At 45.9% G+C, this 19,146-nt stretch overlaps 1 protein-coding gene across 3 annotated transcripts in view; it reads left to right on the top strand.

Annotated features, from left to right (window-relative positions):
* The first annotated feature begins 187 nt into the window (after positions 1 to 187).
* arhgef2 (rho/rac guanine nucleotide exchange factor (GEF) 2) overlaps positions 188 to 19,146 on the top strand; it is a 43,147-nt gene continuing 24,188 nt past the window's right edge. The window contains exons 1-7 of one of the 3 annotated variants that reach the window (XM_035528756.1): positions 188 to 301; positions 3,425 to 3,534; positions 3,672 to 3,910; positions 5,038 to 5,212; positions 5,731 to 5,842; positions 8,568 to 8,610; positions 8,742 to 8,895. In XM_035528756.1, coding sequence (XP_035384649.1) covers positions 3,532 to 3,534; positions 3,672 to 3,910; positions 5,038 to 5,212; positions 5,731 to 5,842; positions 8,568 to 8,610; positions 8,742 to 8,895 — 726 coding nt within the window. In that variant the 5' untranslated portion in view covers positions 188 to 301; positions 3,425 to 3,531. Of the gene's footprint in view, positions 811 to 3,424; positions 3,535 to 3,671; positions 3,911 to 5,037; positions 5,213 to 5,730; positions 5,843 to 8,567; positions 8,611 to 8,741; positions 8,896 to 17,054; positions 17,340 to 19,146 lie in introns of those variants that run through there. The other 2 variants (XM_035528755.1, XM_035528758.1) reach the window with 2 other exon arrangements.

Genomic DNA, 19,146 nt, shown 5'->3' with positions numbered 1-19,146 from the left:
TTACGTATTGCATAGAATATGCGGTACAGCAACCTCCAGTGATTCGGTGCTAAACTCAAATAAAATGTCCGCTTTGTCAACCTCAGTGGACGTCACCGTCCGTGTGGGAAGAGATGGTGATGTGTTGGCACGACAGATCCGGGCATCGAGCATTCTTACAGAATGAGGGAGGAATAAAGGCGCTTTTCTTGCTGAATTCCCCCCGCTGCCCGTGCACGACGACCGCGCTCGCGGAGGGCGCGCCGTTGCCATGGTGCAGACGGCGTCTAGGATGGTGGCGGAGTGGAGTCTCCCCTTACAGGTGGGTGACAGGTGTTACTATACCTGAGCTGCACTAGCGAACCACGAGTGATTGTCCCGAACGCTACCGTGTCGTGCGGAAAACCAGACACACCAGAGCGCCGCGGTTCACCATAACGCGCTCCCTCACAAGCACAACAAAGACAAGTCAAAATGATGAAGAGAAGAGAACAAGGAGGTTTGGAGGAGCACACCTGGGCTGGGTGAGCTGAGGGAGCCGCCTCGCTGTAGGCGGGGCGACTCGCTTGTAGAGACGCAAAAAAAATGCAGCCTTGTTTCCGTGAGGAGATCAAATGACAGACGTGGGCACCCGACAGCAGTTTCGGTCAGCTCGCTCATGGACGGGACACCTCGCCGTTAAAGTGACGCTCTTACGCTCGAGAATGCCTGGAAGGACGACCCGCAGTCACGGCACCACGGTTACGTCCGGATGGAGTAGCGCCCGGGATTCATCACGGTAGCTCCAGTCCTCCGTCGTTCACGCGCACAGGTGTAGCGACACGCACGCAGGTGAGCAGTCTTTGGGCGAAACGGTGCTTCACGCGTCTTCGTGGCGTTGCTGTAAAGCGAAAAGTCGGAAACGGGTTTCGCTTGTTAAGCGAGAACCTCGTCCGTGGGCATCCAAACGGGGGATGAAGTCTTCCAGACAGTCTAAGCATTGCAGATTTTTATGGAAAGGGAAGCTTTTACGGCACTGACAGAATAAGTAGATGGTGTTGTACTGCCTTAGGTAATAGTCAACATATTGCAATATCATAAGGTGCTTGAATCCCTGTTGTGGGTATGTTTAAAGTATTCCAATGTAGATCTCCTCAAAGCCTTTGAGTTCACTTATGTGCAAGATGCCTTTAGGAGTTGCCGGTAACTGATCCGTAAGTGCTAGACTAATAAGGATGTGTTAGTTTACTTGCAATGTTTGCTTTAGGGCCAAGCCGTGGCCTAAATTGGCAGGTGTAACATCTGTGGACGAGAACAATGACTGCATGACTAAAGTTTAGCATGCTGGGAAAGAGTGCTCAAAAAAATGATTACTTGACCTGACAATTCTGGAGGAAGTCGACACGCATTCGGATCCTCGTCAGTGTGTTTAGTGGAGGACAACAGACAGGTGAAGGAAGGGTGGCGTTGCTAGGACAAAAGGAACACGGTGGAAGCGGAGACGACCTCACTTCCTGCATACCTGTCTTTATGTGTCAAAGCGGTGCAGGTGGCACTCGTCCCCATTACTGTCGTTTGTTACATAGAAGATGCTAATGACACTCACACTGTAACAGACGCACCTGCCCACAATTTATTACTCTTTCTTGCATCATTGTGCTTCATTTATTTTACATTCAAAGCTCTAAAATTGGACAAACGGGTCATTTTGACATAGTCCCAGTCTGATTATGCATGATGTCCTGGTTATTCTGCTCTCATATGATAATATTAACATGATTAATAAAAGATTAGTGTCTATATATTCGTGGACCACCGTGTTTTGGAAAAATACACACAACACATGCATAAACCTTAAAGGTGCGAATTTTAGTTTAAACCAGTGAAATGGAAACAGAACATCTCAAAAAGATTTATGCAGATGTGCGAGAACACACACACACACACACACACACAGAGAGTGAGAGAATATGTGGTGCGGATAATGAATAACATTCTGAGCAAGTATCCTGATCACTCTAAGCAAAGCTGTGTCAGCTGTGCTGAGCTAGTAAGGTGTAGCCTGTGAAGGTGTGTGGACTCAGCACTGAAGCATGTCACTCTTTCCGTGTTCTCTCACAAACACCTACATTTCACCAGCCGTGCCACCAACACCAGTCACCATCCACAGGCTGCAGACCACGTAAACGCATTCAGAGCTATTCACAGAGCCTGACAGCTAAAAAGTGTAGCTACGGTCTGGTGAGTTACCAGTCTGTAACAGGTTGGCCTGTCAACTTTGCGCTAACACAAAGCCTGCTATTTCAAGCTCTCTCGTGTGTCTTCGCTGACCTCTACTCACTGCAACGCGTGCGTTGATCTGTTAATACTGCCGCAGTAAAGGCCAGGAGAAGAACCTCGGTTTTGTGCTGTTCGGGCAGAAAAACGCTAACCAAACTCATAAGTGTCAAATCCTTGAGTGCGTCTCAGCTTTCGCTGCATTGGAAAATATTCAAACATTTGAAAGAAAAAGGAGAAAGACTCGTAGACATAATGCATCACAATGACCCAAGCGAACTTGCTGGATGTGGGTTTCATCTTTTCAAGAGTTGTTGCTGTTTCTTTTTCGTTTCTTTCAAGCTTGATCTAACAAGAACAGGAAGAACAAGATAAGCGGCGCTTATTTTAAAGCAGAGCATCTTTCATGCTGCGTTCTTGGCCTTGTGCAATTACAGCATCAAAGCGCATATGGTCCTACACAAAGGGCAGCCTCCAATAGACACCAACGTCATTGCCACAAAAACATGTTTGCATCTGTATTATAATTGAATAATGAGAGACAGGACGCTAATGAGGCCCAATCACAGCTTGCTCTGAAGATGAAGTCAGCTTTAGTAACTGCTGCCTTTGTAACTGCTGTTGGCACTTACGTGCCGGCTGTCAGTTTGGTATACCAGCACGACTGATGCAGAGGCACGTGTTTCCGGAGACCACCGCGCGTTACTAAGATCCTGAAGTGGCTGATATCTATGTGCTGTGCAAACTTCTACTTTGGACATTACTCATGGGAAATGAAAACTTGGATCAGACCGAAATGTAGCTCTCGCTCACATGTAAGATCAATCAAGCTAAGAAGCTGAATTTCTGAGGTTATTTTTACAGAAAACTCCATTTATAAAACACAAAAAAGCCCCTCACTGGTAGATTAATATAGCCCCAAAAAATGTGACGTTCATGTAAAAAAAAAAAGAAAAAAAAGTGCTACCTGAACTTGTTCAGAATTGTGCATATTAAAATCAATCCAGCCTCTAACTGCCTGTATTTTAACATTTTACAGACTTCCTGTTTACATTTTCTTGTAAATGTTCCATAAGGCTACAGGTGCTAGCCGAGTGTATGGTTTGTAATAGCACATGCACACGCACTGCCGTGTACTAGCATGTCTAGGACTCGTGCACTATTGCATCCTTTATTTTCTGTCCTGCAGAAACCTACAAGCATTCCTTACAATGGTAATAAGCCCCCTTGGCCACTAGAGGGCAGGACCACTGCCCTGTCCACGCAGGTCCTGACACTGAATCTGCGTTGAATCAGATGGTATGTATTTTAAAGCACCACTTACATAATTTCTGTGCTGTAAGAAAATGTTGCAGACTTGAACAACCAGCATCGCATTCTGACTTGCTTTTTAATGCTCTTCCGAGTGTATTTGGGTTCCTCCGTGTGTTTTTCAGATGATCACCACTTCACGGCTCCACCGTCTCCAGGACCCCACTATGGCCCACGGGCATTGCGGGCCCTGCCCAGCGTCCTCTCCCCGGTCGCCCTGCACCCCTGGCCCCTCGGTGACTGTGAGGAAAATGAGCACAAGACTGCCCCCTACTGGCCTCACGCCTCACGCCGTCCGCCTCCGTAGACACAGCTGGCAGCCTGGCGCAGACCCGAGGACCGACCCGCAGTATGAGCAGCGCAGGTAGGGGGCGCTGCAGAGAACGCCCCGTGTGCCGTGTACTGTGAGGTGGTGCAGTAGAAAAGGTTATCTGAAAGATTAAGTCTTATGTGCCCATTATTACATTAACATTATATTTTTCACTAGGAAAAAAAACCAAACAAAAATCTTATTTCTTTGCCTTTGTAAGTTCCAGAATAGAGCACCAAGAATAGTTTAGTTAGAATAATTTTTGGGACTTTTCTACAAATACTAGTGAATATTTTAGACAACCATTTATTTTGAAAATGACCTAATCAGCCTCCAGAATTCACATGGTGCCACTTACCCCCACCGAGCACTGAGATGGAATAAAGGTGATCAGTATTTCGCTTGTGCACGCTCCCAAGCTTCCAGCAGGGGGCGGTGTTTTCCTCCCTCTTTCTGGTTGAGCGCGGCCAGAGACAGGACGATCCCATCCCACGTTCTCCGTGCTCGCGCCCTTGCTATTGTTCTGGCTCACACTAAACCCCATTGTCCGAGGACACAGAGCAGAGCGAACAGGGTGAACAGAGGTCAGGCATTGTGGGTCAGCACGCGGGCAGGCAGGGATCAGCAGAGCGCCGCGGCCGGCGGAGAGTGCCGTCCCACAGGCTAGCAGCGGCGCGGCCGAGGGGTAACGCTGGGGCCTGGGGCCCGTGGCTTTGTTGAGGGAACTAGGGCAGCACCAGGGCCCCTTCTGGGGCTGGAGTAGGAGATGTACAGATAACCAAGGTGAGATGTTAGCAGAGACTGGGGGGAGTGGTCATGTGAGGGAGTGTTGGGGGTTTTTATTTCTTTGTGCCATTTGAAAAGATTATCAGACCTTCCCATGGTAGGAACATTTCATGAAAAATTCCAAAACTACTTGGAATAAAATCCCGCAGGATTACAGGATTATACACATTTATTCCATCTCCGATAAAGTTCTTTCTTCAAAGAAATTAGGTTTTCTTATGACTGCAACAAAACGCAAAGTAAACCTCTTGTAACTGTCTTCTTCAAACTTGAAAAATTGACACTAGAAAGAATAGAACTCTTTTCTCTCTGTCTTTCTGTCTTTATTTTCTCTCTCTCTCTCTCTCTCTCTCTCTCTCTCTCTCTCTCTCTCTCTCTCTCTCTCTCTCTCTCAGTGTTAGTCTTGAAGTTCTGGACCCTCTGAAGATGGAGAAAGTCCAGTATGCAGGCCTTGGGGGGCGTGACCCACGGCGAGCCCCTATCACTAACTATCCTGAGGATTTGGAGTCTCTCCTGTCACTCACTGAGGAGGAAGCTGGCTCTGACCACTCGGTCTTTTCTTTCATGGAGGTAATATTCAGTCCCAGATTATGGGACATCCATTGGCACCTATGAACCCTGACTATGTGTTACCACCCAGTTACTGCAGTGTTAGTGCATGACACATCAAGCTCAGAGTGAACTGTACTGGACAGACTGTCTGACACCCCTCCCTCCTATACACACACACACACACATACACACACACACACACACACACACACACACACACACACACACACACACATACAGGCACACGCACACAAACACACACACGCGCACATGCACACACACAAACACACGCGCACACACGCATAGAGAAATACAAAGGCTTTCTGCACAATGACCAACAGTTTGTTAAGGGTGTATACAGTATATATGCATATGCAAGTACTTTTGGTATGATAGGATGCACTGTGTGTGTTTGTGCATGTGTGTGTGTGTGTGCATGTGTGTGTGTGCGTGCATGTGTGTGTGTGTGTGTGTTTGTGCATGTGTGTGTGTGTGTGTGTGTGTGCGCGTTGTGATCATGCCTGTGTGTATTCTAGGTGCCAGCCCCTCCCCTGCTGGGCTGCAGTGTGTCAGTACCATCGCTGTGTACCATGCCAGGTGCTTGCCAAGCACTCGTAGCCAAACAGCGCCCGCGCTCCCACACCCAAGGTAAACCAGCCCTGGAGTTACAGTCAACAGGGCAAAGAGCAGCCCAGAGACTGATCAGACCAGAGACTCATCACACCAGAGACTCATCAGACCAGAGAACCAATCAGACCAGAGACTCATGAGACCAGAGACTGATCAGCCCAGAGAACCAATCAGACCAGAGACTCATCAGACCAGAGAACCAATCAGACAAGAGACTCATCAGACCAGAGAACCAATCAGACCATAGACTCATCAGACCATAGACTGATCAGACCAGAGAACCAATCAGACCAGAGACTCATCAGACCAGAGACTCATCAGACCAGACGCTCATCAGACAAGACGCTCATCAGACCAGAGACTCATCAGACCAGAGACTCATGAGACCAGAGACTGATCAGCCCAGAGAACCAATCAGACCAGAGAATCATCAGACCAGAGAACCAATCAGACAAGAGACTCATCAGACCAGAGAACCAATCAGACCAGAGACTCATGAGACCAGAGACTCATGAGACCACAGACTCATCAGACCAGAGAAACAATTAGATCAGACTCTTTAGACCAGAGAACCAATCAGATCAGAGACTGGTCCACACTGCTACTGCTCTCTCACTCTCTCACTCTCTCTCAGTTGGTCTCGCGCTCTCTCACTCTCTCTTACTCTCACTCACTCTCTCTCATGTCAAGATGGCTTTATTGGCATGACTGTGCCATATTGCGAGAGCATTAGAAATAAAATAATATAACATAATGATAACAATTACTCTCACTCACTTAATTCAATTCTGGATAGCTTTATCGACATGACTGTATCAGGCACAAGTTGCCAAAGCAAATAGAGTCTGGAGCTGAACAAGCTTTATGGAAATACCAATGTTTTTACATTAATGAAAAAAGTGAAATATATTTGTGACACAGAGGTAAAGCAGGATGCGGAGTCGCTTAAACAAGAACACGTTTATTTTGCACATATACATGGCGTAGCACGCAAGCTAATGGGTTCAACACAGACACGTAAACAAGAGACATTTATACACGTATACTAATGATACAATGAGGAGCAGGTGTGAGATACACACACACACACACACACACACACACGAGGAGACGTTCGGGGGGAGGGGCCGTACCGTGACAATATTAAATTAGATAAAATAAAAATCAGTAATAATTATGTATAATAATAATAATATAACAGTAAATAGATCAACAGGATATACATAAATTATTATATACAGTGGAAGGTGTGGTGGGTGTACCAGTGTTCTCTCACTCTCCTTCTCTCTCTATCCATCTCTCTCCTTCTCTCTCTCTCTCTCCATCTCTCTCCTTCTTTCATATGAAACGTGATACTCTACATTTCTGCATTAGTAAGTCATTGAAAATCTTACACACTCGTCCCGTTCACTCAAATGACCAAATTATCCAAAGTCTAATAATGACTTTAATGGCCTTTTAGTGATGCATACTCAAGATGATGTGTGTCCCATAAAAGCTAACACACACACACACACACACACACACACACATACACACTGTGACTGCGAAATACAGGGCCACAGACTCACTGGCCCAATGAGGTCAGCAAGGCCATGCAGTGGAACAGCTACCACTGTGGCAGGCCAGAAGCTATCATTTCAGTAAGATAAAGGTGTGTGTGGTATGTAAGATCAAGAGAGAAGAAATGTGAAATACAAGCATGTGTGTGCTATATAAGAGCAAGACAGATCTAATCCAAGTTTGTTACAACGCCACCATTTTAAGTGGTTAAAGTGAATTCCACACATTTTAAATTAAATTGACTTAAAGGAGGACTAAGGAACTCTTCCAGCATGGTGAAAGTCTGATATTAAATGTATTCAGCCCTGTGGCTGTGGAACACTACCTGCCACAGCTACAAAAAAGTCAGGATATGAGGCATCATCCTGTAGTTGTTGGTAACCACGTGTTATGCTAAATATCAATGAAATATTAGTCTTATGTATTTTTAAATATCACTCAGCATTAAGCGTGTTTTAGTATATGAGTGTCTTGATGAGTAGGGATTCTTCTCTAGCTACTGTAGAATCAGACTGAATCGGATAGGCAGAATGTCGGATCTCCCCAACGTCTCAATGCGATGTAAGGCGTAGTCCGCATAGTGATGTGTGTCTGCCATGAGGAAGTCTTCTTTTTCTGCATGTATCAGGCTGTAAATTCACACATTGTATCAGGTCAAGTGTCTCGGGTCTCTTTATGCGTGTGTGTGTGTGTGTGTGTGTGTGTGTGTGTGTGTGTGTGTGTGTGTGTGTGTGCAGTTATGCGGAAGCAGTCTTCCTGTGTTTGTTCTGCTGGGTCTGTCATGAGCGCCCTAAAGCTCCCGTGGTCATTTCTCACACCCCGTTCTTCTCATACTTCTCTAGCGGAGTTCAAGATAAACGAAGCTCCACATGACTCTTCTGACTCTTCTGACTCATCTGAGTCTTTTGACTCGTTTGGCTATTATCTCCTGTTGCATTTTGCTAAAATTATTAATTGTATAAAAGTGTCAACTTTCTTTGTAGAAACATTTGAAGCTGGATTCATTGACTTAAGGGGGAATTTCCAAATAGTTCGGGTGGGCAGAAGTTCACCGCGCTGTGAAGGACCCAGTTACGAGACTAAATTGGAGTGCTGTGAAGGACCCAGTTACGAAACTAAATTGGAGTGCTGTGAAGGACCCAGTTACGAGACTAAATTGAAGTCTTTCTGTTTTTTGTAGTGGAGTCTACCCTTCGATTTCTGCTGGGAGGGTCCACACAGAGGTACGTCCTGTCTCTGACCTACAACACAGTAGTAGGGAGTTTTAAACTCCGTGGGTGGCCAGTCACCCCTCTTTAATAATGTGGCTGTGTGTTTGCATGTGTGTGTGTGTGTGTGTGTGTGTGTGTCTTAGTGTGTATGCGGAGCTGGACTGTGAGCTGTGGGGGAGCGAGGAGACGACGGAGGGCCAGGGGCCTCGGAGGGAGGAAAACAGTGGGAAGCAGGGTGGTCTACGCTCTCTGGTACGTTCCATCAGCTTCCTGGGCAAGATGGCCAAGAACTGCAAGGTAAGAGAGAGAGAAAGTGTGTGTGTGTGTGTTTTGGAGGGATGGGACTTCTCTGTATTGCTCTGCTCTAATTAGGTACCACATGCCTTATTAGCATAATAAAGTCCCTATAATTCAACGCCACTCATATTGACCTGTTTCCAGAAGAACCATCTCACATCATCCTTACTGGCTGTTCAGTAGACTGATGTGTGATGTGCACGTTTAAATACTGTGACTTAATACGGTCAAACTTTGAACTGAAATAAATTGGGAGGGAGAAAGAGAAAGAAACTTCCTCGTGTTCTTACACAGCAGAGGCCATCTACTTTCTCTTTTACTGTGTGATGATCGTGACAAGTCACTAGTCCTCAGAAAAAAAGTGAAATCATAACATTATTCTCAGCACTAATTACCTACAAATGTCAAGACTCTCATGCCACAGGCAGCAGTCGGACATGTTAGTTCCAGATTTGCTGATGGTACACTTATAATTGATGTTTGGTGTTGAATGTGTTGAAAGAGCCCACTGGGCATTATTTGCAGCTCAGTGCTGTGAAACACATCTGCATTCTGCTTCCTCCTTGCAATTGGATTCGTCTCCTGTCTCGTGTTAGTCCAGATTAATGCTGTTACTCAGTTTAGTTCATATTAGTTCTGTTACTCAGTTTAGTCCAGATTAGTTCTGTTACTCAGTTTAGTCCAGATTAGTTCTGTTACTCAGTTTAGTCCAGATTAATGCTGTTACTCAGTTTAGTCCAAATTAATGCTGTTACTCGGTTTAGTCCAGATTAATGCTGTTCTCGGTTTAGTCCAGATTAATGCTGTTCTCGGTTTAGTCCAGATTAATGCTGTTACTCGGTTTAGTCCAGATTAATGCTGTTCTCGGTTTAGTCCAGATTAATGCTGTTACTCTGTTTGGCCAGAAGAGGGAAGCCATGTCTTTTTTTTTTGCTATTGTAGTGAGCGTAGGACTATTGTATTGCTATTGTAGAGAGCGTAGCCAGACCAACCGTATGTAGAACTTTTCTTGGTCTCTTTTGCACAGGCATACACAAGTCTACCTCACTGTTAACTGCATATTCTTAACTTTCAGTCTTTGTTCATACCCATTTTTGCCTAATGTAATTTTTCTTCCTCACTATGTCTGAATATGTGTACAAGCAGGCAGTACTGGACACTGCATTATAACTATAAATATTATATTAATATGGATATGGACACTAATGCATATGGATACTTATGAATGTTTATGTCAACACCTGTGGGCATAACAGTGGCTAGGACTTGCTTCACTACGTACAGGGCATTCATATGGCTTTACCTGTCACTTATTAACAAGTTATGGATGCTATAAATGTTTTATGAAGTATTCCTTTACAACGGGACATTAAGCAGGCTCTTGTGTTCTCCTGAGCAACGGTTGCCAGGCAGCGCAGACATAGCGACAGGGGGAGGACGTAGCTGTTTGAAGTGCAGGGCTGACATCATCAGGACATGGCCGCACTAGTGAGATTACTAGCCTGGGTCTAATTCTAGCAGTTTGAGAGCATCTGTTTGCTGTGTGTGTGCATGTGTGTGTCTGTGTGTGCATGCAGGGGCTGTTCCTGGGCTTGATTTGACTGCGGTGCATGTAATCCTCCTACCAACAGGAAATGAGAACGTGGCATCTGAACAGAGCACCAGTTTGCTGTGTGTGTGTGTGTGTGTGTGTGTGTGTGTGTGTGTGTGTGTGTGTGTGTCTGTGTGTGTGTGCGTCTGTGTGTGTGTGTGTGTGTGCGTGTGTGTGCATGTGTGTGTGTCTGTGTGTGTGTGTGTGTGTGTGTGTGTGTGTACACATGTGTATGTCTTTGCTCTATGGCATATCTGCTTGGATCATTGGTGTGTTTGTTGTTTTACGAGTCCAAAGTGTTCTAGTGGAGAAGGTGTTATTGAAACTCATCTTTGTGCTTCTTCATCCCACTGTACTTTTTCATCTCTTAATGCTCGTTAATAAAGTGCATGTTACTTTAGGTCCACAACAAGACATACTGAAAAAGTTAGCACAGTCTCTTAGTCCGTTATTACAGTAGTCATGTGAGTCAGTCAGTGCACTTTATTCAGATCAGATATACAGTTATACAGGAAGGGTTGTACCACTGTACAGGATCTGCTCAGTTATACAGGAAGGGTCGTACCACTGTACAGGATCTGCTCGGTTATACAGGAGGGGTTGTACCACTGTACTGGATCTGCTCGGTTATACAGGAGGGGTTGTACCACTGTACTGGATCTGCTCAGTTATACAGGAAGGGTTGTACCACTGTACAGGATCTGCTCGGTTATACAGGAAGGGTTGTACCACTGTACAGGATCTGCTCAGTTATACAGGAAGGGTTGTACCACTGTACAGGATCTGCTCGGTTATACAGGAGGGGTTGTACCACTGTACTGGATCTGCTCGGTTATACAGGAGGGGTTGTACCACTGTACAGGATCTGCTCGGTTATACAGGAAGGGTTGTACCACTGTACAGGATCTGCTCGGTTATACAGGAAGGGTTGTACCACTGTACAGGATCTGCTCGGTTATACAGGAAGGGTTGTACCACTGTACTGGATCTGCTCAGTTATACAGGAGGGGTTGTACCACTGTACAGGATCTACTCGGTTATACGGGAGGGGTTGTACCACTGTACTGGATCTGCTCGGTTATACAGGAGGGGTTGTACCACTGTACAGGATCTGCTCGGTTATACAGGAGGGGTTGTACCGCTGTACTGGATCTGCTCGGTTATACAAGAGGGGTTGTACCACTGTACAGGATCTGCTCGGTTATACAGGAGGGGTTGTACCACTGTACAGGATCTGCTCGGTTATACAGGAGGGGTTGTACCACTGTACTGGATCTGCTCGGTTATACAGGAGGGGTTGTACCACTGTACAGGATCTGCTCGGTTATACAGGAAGGGTTGTACCACTGTACAGGATCTGCTCGGTTATACAGGAAGGGTTGTACCACTGTACAGGATCTGCTCGGTTATACAGGAAGGGTTGTACCACTGTACAGGATCTGCTCGGTTATACAGGAAGGGTTGTACCACTGTACTGGATCTGCTCGGTTATACGGGAGGGGTTGTACCACTGTACAGGATCTGCTCGGTTATACGGGAGGGGTTGTACCACTGTACTGGATCTGCTCGGTTATACAGGAGGGGTTGTACCACTGTACAGGATCTGCTCGGTTATACAGGAGGGGTTGTACCACTGTACTGGATCTGCTCGGTTATACAGGAGGGGTTGTACCACTGTACAGGATCTGCTCGGTTATACAGGAGGGGTTGTACCACTGTACAGGATCTGCTCGGTTATACAGGAGGGGTTGTACCACTGTACTGGATCTGCTCGGTTATACAGGAGGGGTTGTACCACTGTACTGGATCTGCTCGGTTATACAGGAGGGGTTGTACCATTGTACTGGATCTGCTCGGTTATACAGGAGGGGTTGTACCACTGTACTGGATCTGCTCGGATATACAGGAGGGGTTGTACCACTGTACTGGATCTGCTCGGTTATACAGGAGGGGTTGTACCACTGTACTGGATCTGCTCGGTTATACAGGAGGGGTTGTACCACTGTACTGGAGCCGCAGAACTCTCTGCTAGTAGGCTAAGCGTGTATGGATTCATTCTGTAGTGTGCATGGTTTACTTTTCCCATCAGTAGATAATGACTGCAGCCAGAATCCCTGTGTTTGCATGCATTCCTTATGAAATGGCAACGTGAAACCCTTCATAGCCAGTGCCTACACATCTGGAGAGCATGTGTCTGTGTGGGAGATGAACGCGTGTGTGGGGGGCGTCTACGTGCGGCTGATTTTAAACGGCTCGGTGAGTGCTGAGATGTACAGCTGTGTTGTAGTCCCATGCTGCAGCCCGGCTACTGCCACGCTGCTGTGTGAAGGTGCTAGCTGGAGGGGGCGGGGGGAATGGTCCCGCCTTCCACTGTCCTCCCCGCCCACCTCCTCCACCCCTCCCCCGCCCCCAACTCTCCCGCTTGCTCCCGGCCGGCCAGTTTCTTCCCCGGGTGGCAGGATTGCATCAGCGGGGCGCATTAGCCTCCCCTCCCCCTTTCCTTGTAGCTCCCTCCCTCTCTCCCTCCCTCCCTCCCTCCCTCCCTCTCTCTCTCTCTCTCTATCTCTCTTTCACTCCGTTCGGCCGTGCTTTGAATCCTCTACCCTGGAGTTATCTGGATGTGGCGTGGAACACCACACAAACAGCAGTGCTGAGCAGCGGATATTAAACGTCGTAATGGCTACTGCAGGATGTGGACAGACCACGTACAATATCATCTGAACCAAAGTACTGAACCAAAGTACTGAGCTAGCCTTAATTTTTCCACTGTATAGTAATAAATCAGAACACTGTTTGCTGTGTGTGTGTGTGTGTGTGTGTGTGTGTGTGTGCGCGCGCGCGTGTGTGTTTGTGTTTGCTTGCCCAGTATTATACGGCTCAATATAAGTGGTGTAACTATCATCAGGTTAAACGATGTGTACTCTTGAGTATTCATGTTCTTACACACAAATGGCAGTGTTGGCTCTGGCACATCTTAATTTAGCAGAAACTACAAATCAGAATGTTTTTTGGTGTGTGTGTGTGTGTGTGTGTGTGTGTGTGTGTGTGTGTGTCTGTACATTTACATTTATATTTACATTTAAATTTGCAGCATTTAGCAGACGCTCTTATCCGGAGCGACTTACAAAAGTGTTTTGTCATTTACTCATAGAATACATCCTAGCCAGTACAATAGGTTAGAGTCCAATATAATAAAGAACTAGAATACTGTAGAAATACAGGGATCAATTCTGATACCTAGAAGTACAAAATACATAAGGTCTATTTTGAACAATGCCTGTGTATGTGTGTGTGTGTGTGTGTGTGTGTGTGTGTGTGTGTGTGTATAACAGATTAATTGAGCAGACTTCAAGCTACAGAGTCATAGTTATTATGAGCAATGACTTCTTATGAGCAAACCCGGGGTGAAGTCCTTTCATTAACTCAGATTCATTGTCTAAAACCAGTTACCATGTTAATTGAACATTTACAGTATATGCACACTGATCAACACACTGTATTTCTAACCAGTTTTAGCATAGAACGGGCTTGGCCAAGATCCGTGCTTCTCTGATTGGATCAGTAATGCCTTCATCGTAGGCCTGTAAGTGTGTTCTGTGCCTGCAGGTGTTGGTATATCTGTTTATTGTCTCAAAGACACATACTGTGATTAAGCTGCTATGTTTGGACTTTGTGACTTTTATCAATTTCCAATGGTGTGGATATTCACAGCTCCAGTTTTACCGGTGAAGGGCTTTTCATAACAAACATGGCCACAGACAGCAGGTTTTCAGAATTATAGGCCTCTAGGACAGGTAGTAGATTGTCAAGGATGCTAAGATTTTCTGTCCAGTTGTTCTACATCCAGGACACCTGCAGGAAAAATGTCTCTCTTTCTTTGTTCTGAATCTCTCTTTCTCTCTCTCTCTCTCTCTCTCTCTCTCTCTCTCTCTCTCTCTCTCTCTCTCTCTCTCTCTCTCCCCCATTTGGTCCATCCCCTCTTACTTCAGGATGTGACATAATAATGGAGGTCTGTGTTAACACTCGGGGACTGCACGCTCTGGCACCTGCACGCTATCTCATGTCACCAAACCCTTGCCCTGCACAGTACAGAGCTCACCCTCTCCCTCACACATACAGATCCCCCCGTAACAACTATGCACTCTTAGGGCATCCTAAAACAGTGCCAGTCAGCGGTAGCCCCATGCAGCCATTTCTTACAAGTGCCTAAGTCAGTTCCATCTGTGTTGCGTTGTGGTTTCCACCATTAAGGAAGTTTTAAAACTGCAGGACAAAGACCTGTTGACACTTTCTGTACCTGAAACTGTTCATAGTTCACTATCGTTAAGACACATCTTAGAAAATGTGGAATTTCTCCATACCTCATTTGTAAGCTTTTGAGTGTAATTCCACTGACAGGCTGTATTTAACTGACTCTGTCTGATCACCACGAAAAGGTGCAAAGCGCTAAACTCTGAACAGAAACGCTGTAGAAACATTTCTGGCTTTGTCTCTGTCACACACACACAGAAAAATACCACCTGACTCATCTTACCTTCAGTGGTGAATAGCTGTCTCTCCTTCTCTCTTATGCACACACACACACACACACACACACACACACACACACACACACACACAGACACAGACAGACACACAGACACACAAACACAGACACACACACACAGACACACAAACGTCTCATCTGACCTCTGCTGATGAGTGGAGCGTATCTGAGAAAGATGACACAGAAGAAGGGGATGAATGGAAAGTGACTCATGAGAGAGGGGGAGAGACAGACAAGCAGAGAGGAGGGGGTAGAAAGAGAGAGAGAGAGAGAGAGAGAGAGAGAGAGAGAGAGAGAGAGAGAGAGAGGGGGAGAGAGAGGAACAAAATATCTTCCCTCTCTTGATGTGAGTACAGTTGGGGTTTCCTATAGACATATTTAGCACAGTAAAGTAAAGTGGGTTGTTAGACAAAGAACTTGAAATTAGCCAGCAAAATTCCACCCAAAGTGCATATCTATCACTATCCGCCAAATATAGCACACCTCCACTACTCTGACATTACTCAAAACACGTTAACCCAACACAACACACCTCCACTACTCTGACATTACTCAAAACACACTAACCCAACACAACACACCTCCACTACTCTGACATTACTCAAAACACACTAAACCAACACAACACACCTCCACTACTCTGACATTACTCAAAACACGCTAACCCAACACAACACACCTCCACTACTCTGACATTACTCAAAACACGTTAACCCAACACAACACACCTCCACTACTCTGACATTACTCAAAACACGCTAACCCAACACAACACACCTCCACTACTCTGACATTACTCAAAACACATTAACCCAACACAACACACCCTCATTATCCCCTCACACACAATATATTTATCATCGTTTTATAATCTCAACACATCTTCACTACTTCATAGCCGCATCACACAGCACGACCGCTATCCCATTGGTAGCTGAGCTGTTTTAGCTAATGAAGGACATGCACAACCTCGATCAGAAGTGAGCCGTTTAACAGTCGTACTGAGAAAAAAAAACTGCATGAAGCTAGAGATGGAGAACTTAAAAAAACCTGGCAAGATATCATAAAACTACAAGGCAAACCAACTTAGCAAACACTCAAACCTAGCTAGAAAATAAACAAAACCAGCTAGCAAACAAAGCTCCAATTTTAATCATCATGTCACTGGCCGTAAGTGAGAGTTAAGAGGTTTAAGTGTCTCTGATGGTCTGTTTAACAGAGACGCAGCATCACAAACTGGGACAAAGAGATACAGGTGTTGAGTGACCAAGGGACTGAGTGGGAAAGCAGGTTTAAAAATGCATAACTCAGAGCTTAGAGGCTCTGTAACATGAGACGCAAACACCTGACAAGTGGATGGGTCACCTGGCTTTCAGCAGCTCAACACAGCACACTTGGTCCACATGTTTACACTGTGAATCCCCAGTAAAGAAGCTTCTGGCCAGGGCGTGTTCAGCTAGGGCGTTCCACTCTCCGGCTCACTAAATCCGGATGAGGTTGTGCTGTGTGCTTTCTCTACCAAGCACACATCCACCATCAGCCTTTATCATATAATTCACAGGCTCCACTATGTATTTCTTTCCTATTGTCCAGGACTTCCCGTTCCGTGTGCAGTCCGATCGTATAATTTTGGAAATCTAACGTCAGCAATAACTGCTGTCATAAATACTGAATATTACTATGAAAGGTGCAGGATTTAAGTTGTGAAAACATTTTTTTTTTTTAAAAATTTTATGTGGCACTGGTACATTTGGGGTTCCTTTTAAATGAAGACTGCAGCTACAATTAGACAGTTGTACCTGCAGGCTAAAGAAAAGCAGTCGTCATTTCCAGCCACCTGGCGCTTCTGGCCAAGGTCCGTCTAATGAAGTGAATTAACCGGCTGCTCTGTAACTGGCCAAGGGTTCATCCGTGTGCGGGGACGTGTAAGAAATGCGACACCCTGATTGGCCGAAAGTATGAAAAGGGTTCGTGTCGAAATAATGGAGGTGTGGCTTAGGGAGAAGCTAGAGCTCGCTCGGGAGTTAGCGGCAGCACGGGCTTCCTGTGCGAAGAAAGTCTCGCGGAGGCAGAGAAACAAAAGTTGATGGAGTCCTTTATAAGCATCAGTGTGTAAAACCGTCTACATCGGAGGCTGCTCGACTGGATGCTATTCAGATCATCCCACTCCGCCGTTGATTCGAGTCAGAATCCTGTTGGGTCGAAAATTAGGATCAAGTTGATTTGGTCCAAACACTCGGCATGTCCCGTGTTACGGACCCATTACCGAAAACGCATCACGAGAGAATGAAAGAAATCAATTTACGGGTGAGTGATGTTTTACGTGCCCGCACGCCGTGACGCGTGTCAGTATCTACAGACACTCTAGGGCTTGTGAAGAAAATCGGTGTGTGTATAGTGGCTGGACTGACTGACCCATTTATCCGAATTAATATGAAGAAATTCTTATTTTAATACCGTGTAATCCGGTTCTTTGATCAGTAAGGTTGGGTAAAGTGGCGAAATATCCTTGCGGACTGCGGCACTGTGAAAAATAGACGTTCCCGATCTGTTATTTGTATTTGACGAAGGGCCAGGTGTTTTCCACAGCTGCGTGTCCTTCTCACGTGTTGTTCTTCACTTTGAGAGCACTTTTAAAGGCTGGTGAGTGCGCTCCGCAGCCCTGCGCCATCCTGTGCATCCTGTGCGCCCTGTGCGCAGCGGCGTGGCGAGGAGCGGCGTGGCGCTGCCATTGTGTGGAGCAGGACTAAGCTTCATGGAAGAGGGAACGTGGGGGAGGGGGCCAAACATTCGACAAGAAAACACGAAGAGGGCTTCTTCTTTTACTTCGACAAATTCATGCGTATTCTGAAGAGAAACTTCCCACTTTCCTAAAAGAAAAAACACAATTCTTCGTCTTTGGGTAGCACAATTAGGCAATACGGGTCAGCCATTAGCTCCGCACGTACATCGCCGTACATCTTTATACTTCTCTTGGTTTTGAATGGGAAGATACTGACTCAGTATTTTGTACCCACGGAAATCTGTGTGATAGTCACCCTGGGAACACTGTTGGCGTTGTGTTTGCCGTTTGAGTTTTGCAAGGGATGCATTTGAGAATTACAGTCATTTCAATGACATCCAATGACAATACCAGTTTTCCAGGTGACGAGACCGTGTGTGTGTGTGTGTGCGAGGAATATGAAGGGTCATTAACTAAAGTACCGTGTTTACAGTGGCTTTGGAACTGCTCAAGAACTGACAGCTATGTAGCGGAGTGAACTTACTAGTCGCAACGCAGCAAACGCAAAAAACGCGCACGCACTCGCACCAGTTTATGTGCAGAGATGTATATAAAAGAATATGAAGGCTTGAATTCACGCGCGCGCACACATACACACGCACACACACCGCGAACTCTAAGCTTAGCTTAGGGGTCTAAATACTTATATACACAAAATATAGTTTGAGGAAGTACTTTGCTTAATTGTGTCACCAAACTATATTTGTAGAATACAGTAGTCGGCAAAACAAACATACTCTCGTTGTTGCTCTGAGGTGCTAAGACAGCACTTCAGGGAAACAACAAGGGTATGTTTGTTTTGGCCCCTTCCCCCCCAGATGACACACACACCCTCTGCTCACCCCCATTTCATGCGTAGGGTGTCTTTTTTCACCCCTTTTCCTGAGGGCAAAAAAAAGAATGCAGCTAGTCCACAACACAGACTGAGAAGACAATACAGAATTATACCCAAGGCCTGGGGCTTTGACATGGGACAGTAGACACACACACACACACACACACACAAACAGGGCTGTGTTAATAGGACTCAAATTATTATTACTGGAGAGCTCTCAGCGTTGACTTCACCTCTCTCCTGTGTCCAGTGCTCTGCTTTGGAGCCACGTGTCTCATAGGTCTACCTCCTGAAACAGACCTTTATTGCACACAGAGCCTTGCACCAGACCGTACAGTGACACAATACATGCAGTCAGCAGGCCGTGCACTTATCACTGGTGTGTGTGGAGTGTGTGATGGAGTCTGGGCCTCAGGGTGTGAAGCTACAACAGCAGCCCTGACTAGCTCGATTCAAAAGTCTAGATTATTTTATAATATTTATTCAGTACATTTAAC

The sequence above is a fragment of the Electrophorus electricus genome, chromosome 7 (genome assembly GCF_013358815.1).
Source record: "Electrophorus electricus isolate fEleEle1 chromosome 7, fEleEle1.pri, whole genome shotgun sequence".
Classification (NCBI taxonomy): Eukaryota; Metazoa; Chordata; class Actinopteri; order Gymnotiformes; family Gymnotidae; genus Electrophorus; species Electrophorus electricus.
The sequence above is the reverse complement of the archived record's forward strand: the minus strand, read 5'-3'. Positions and strand labels throughout refer to the sequence as shown.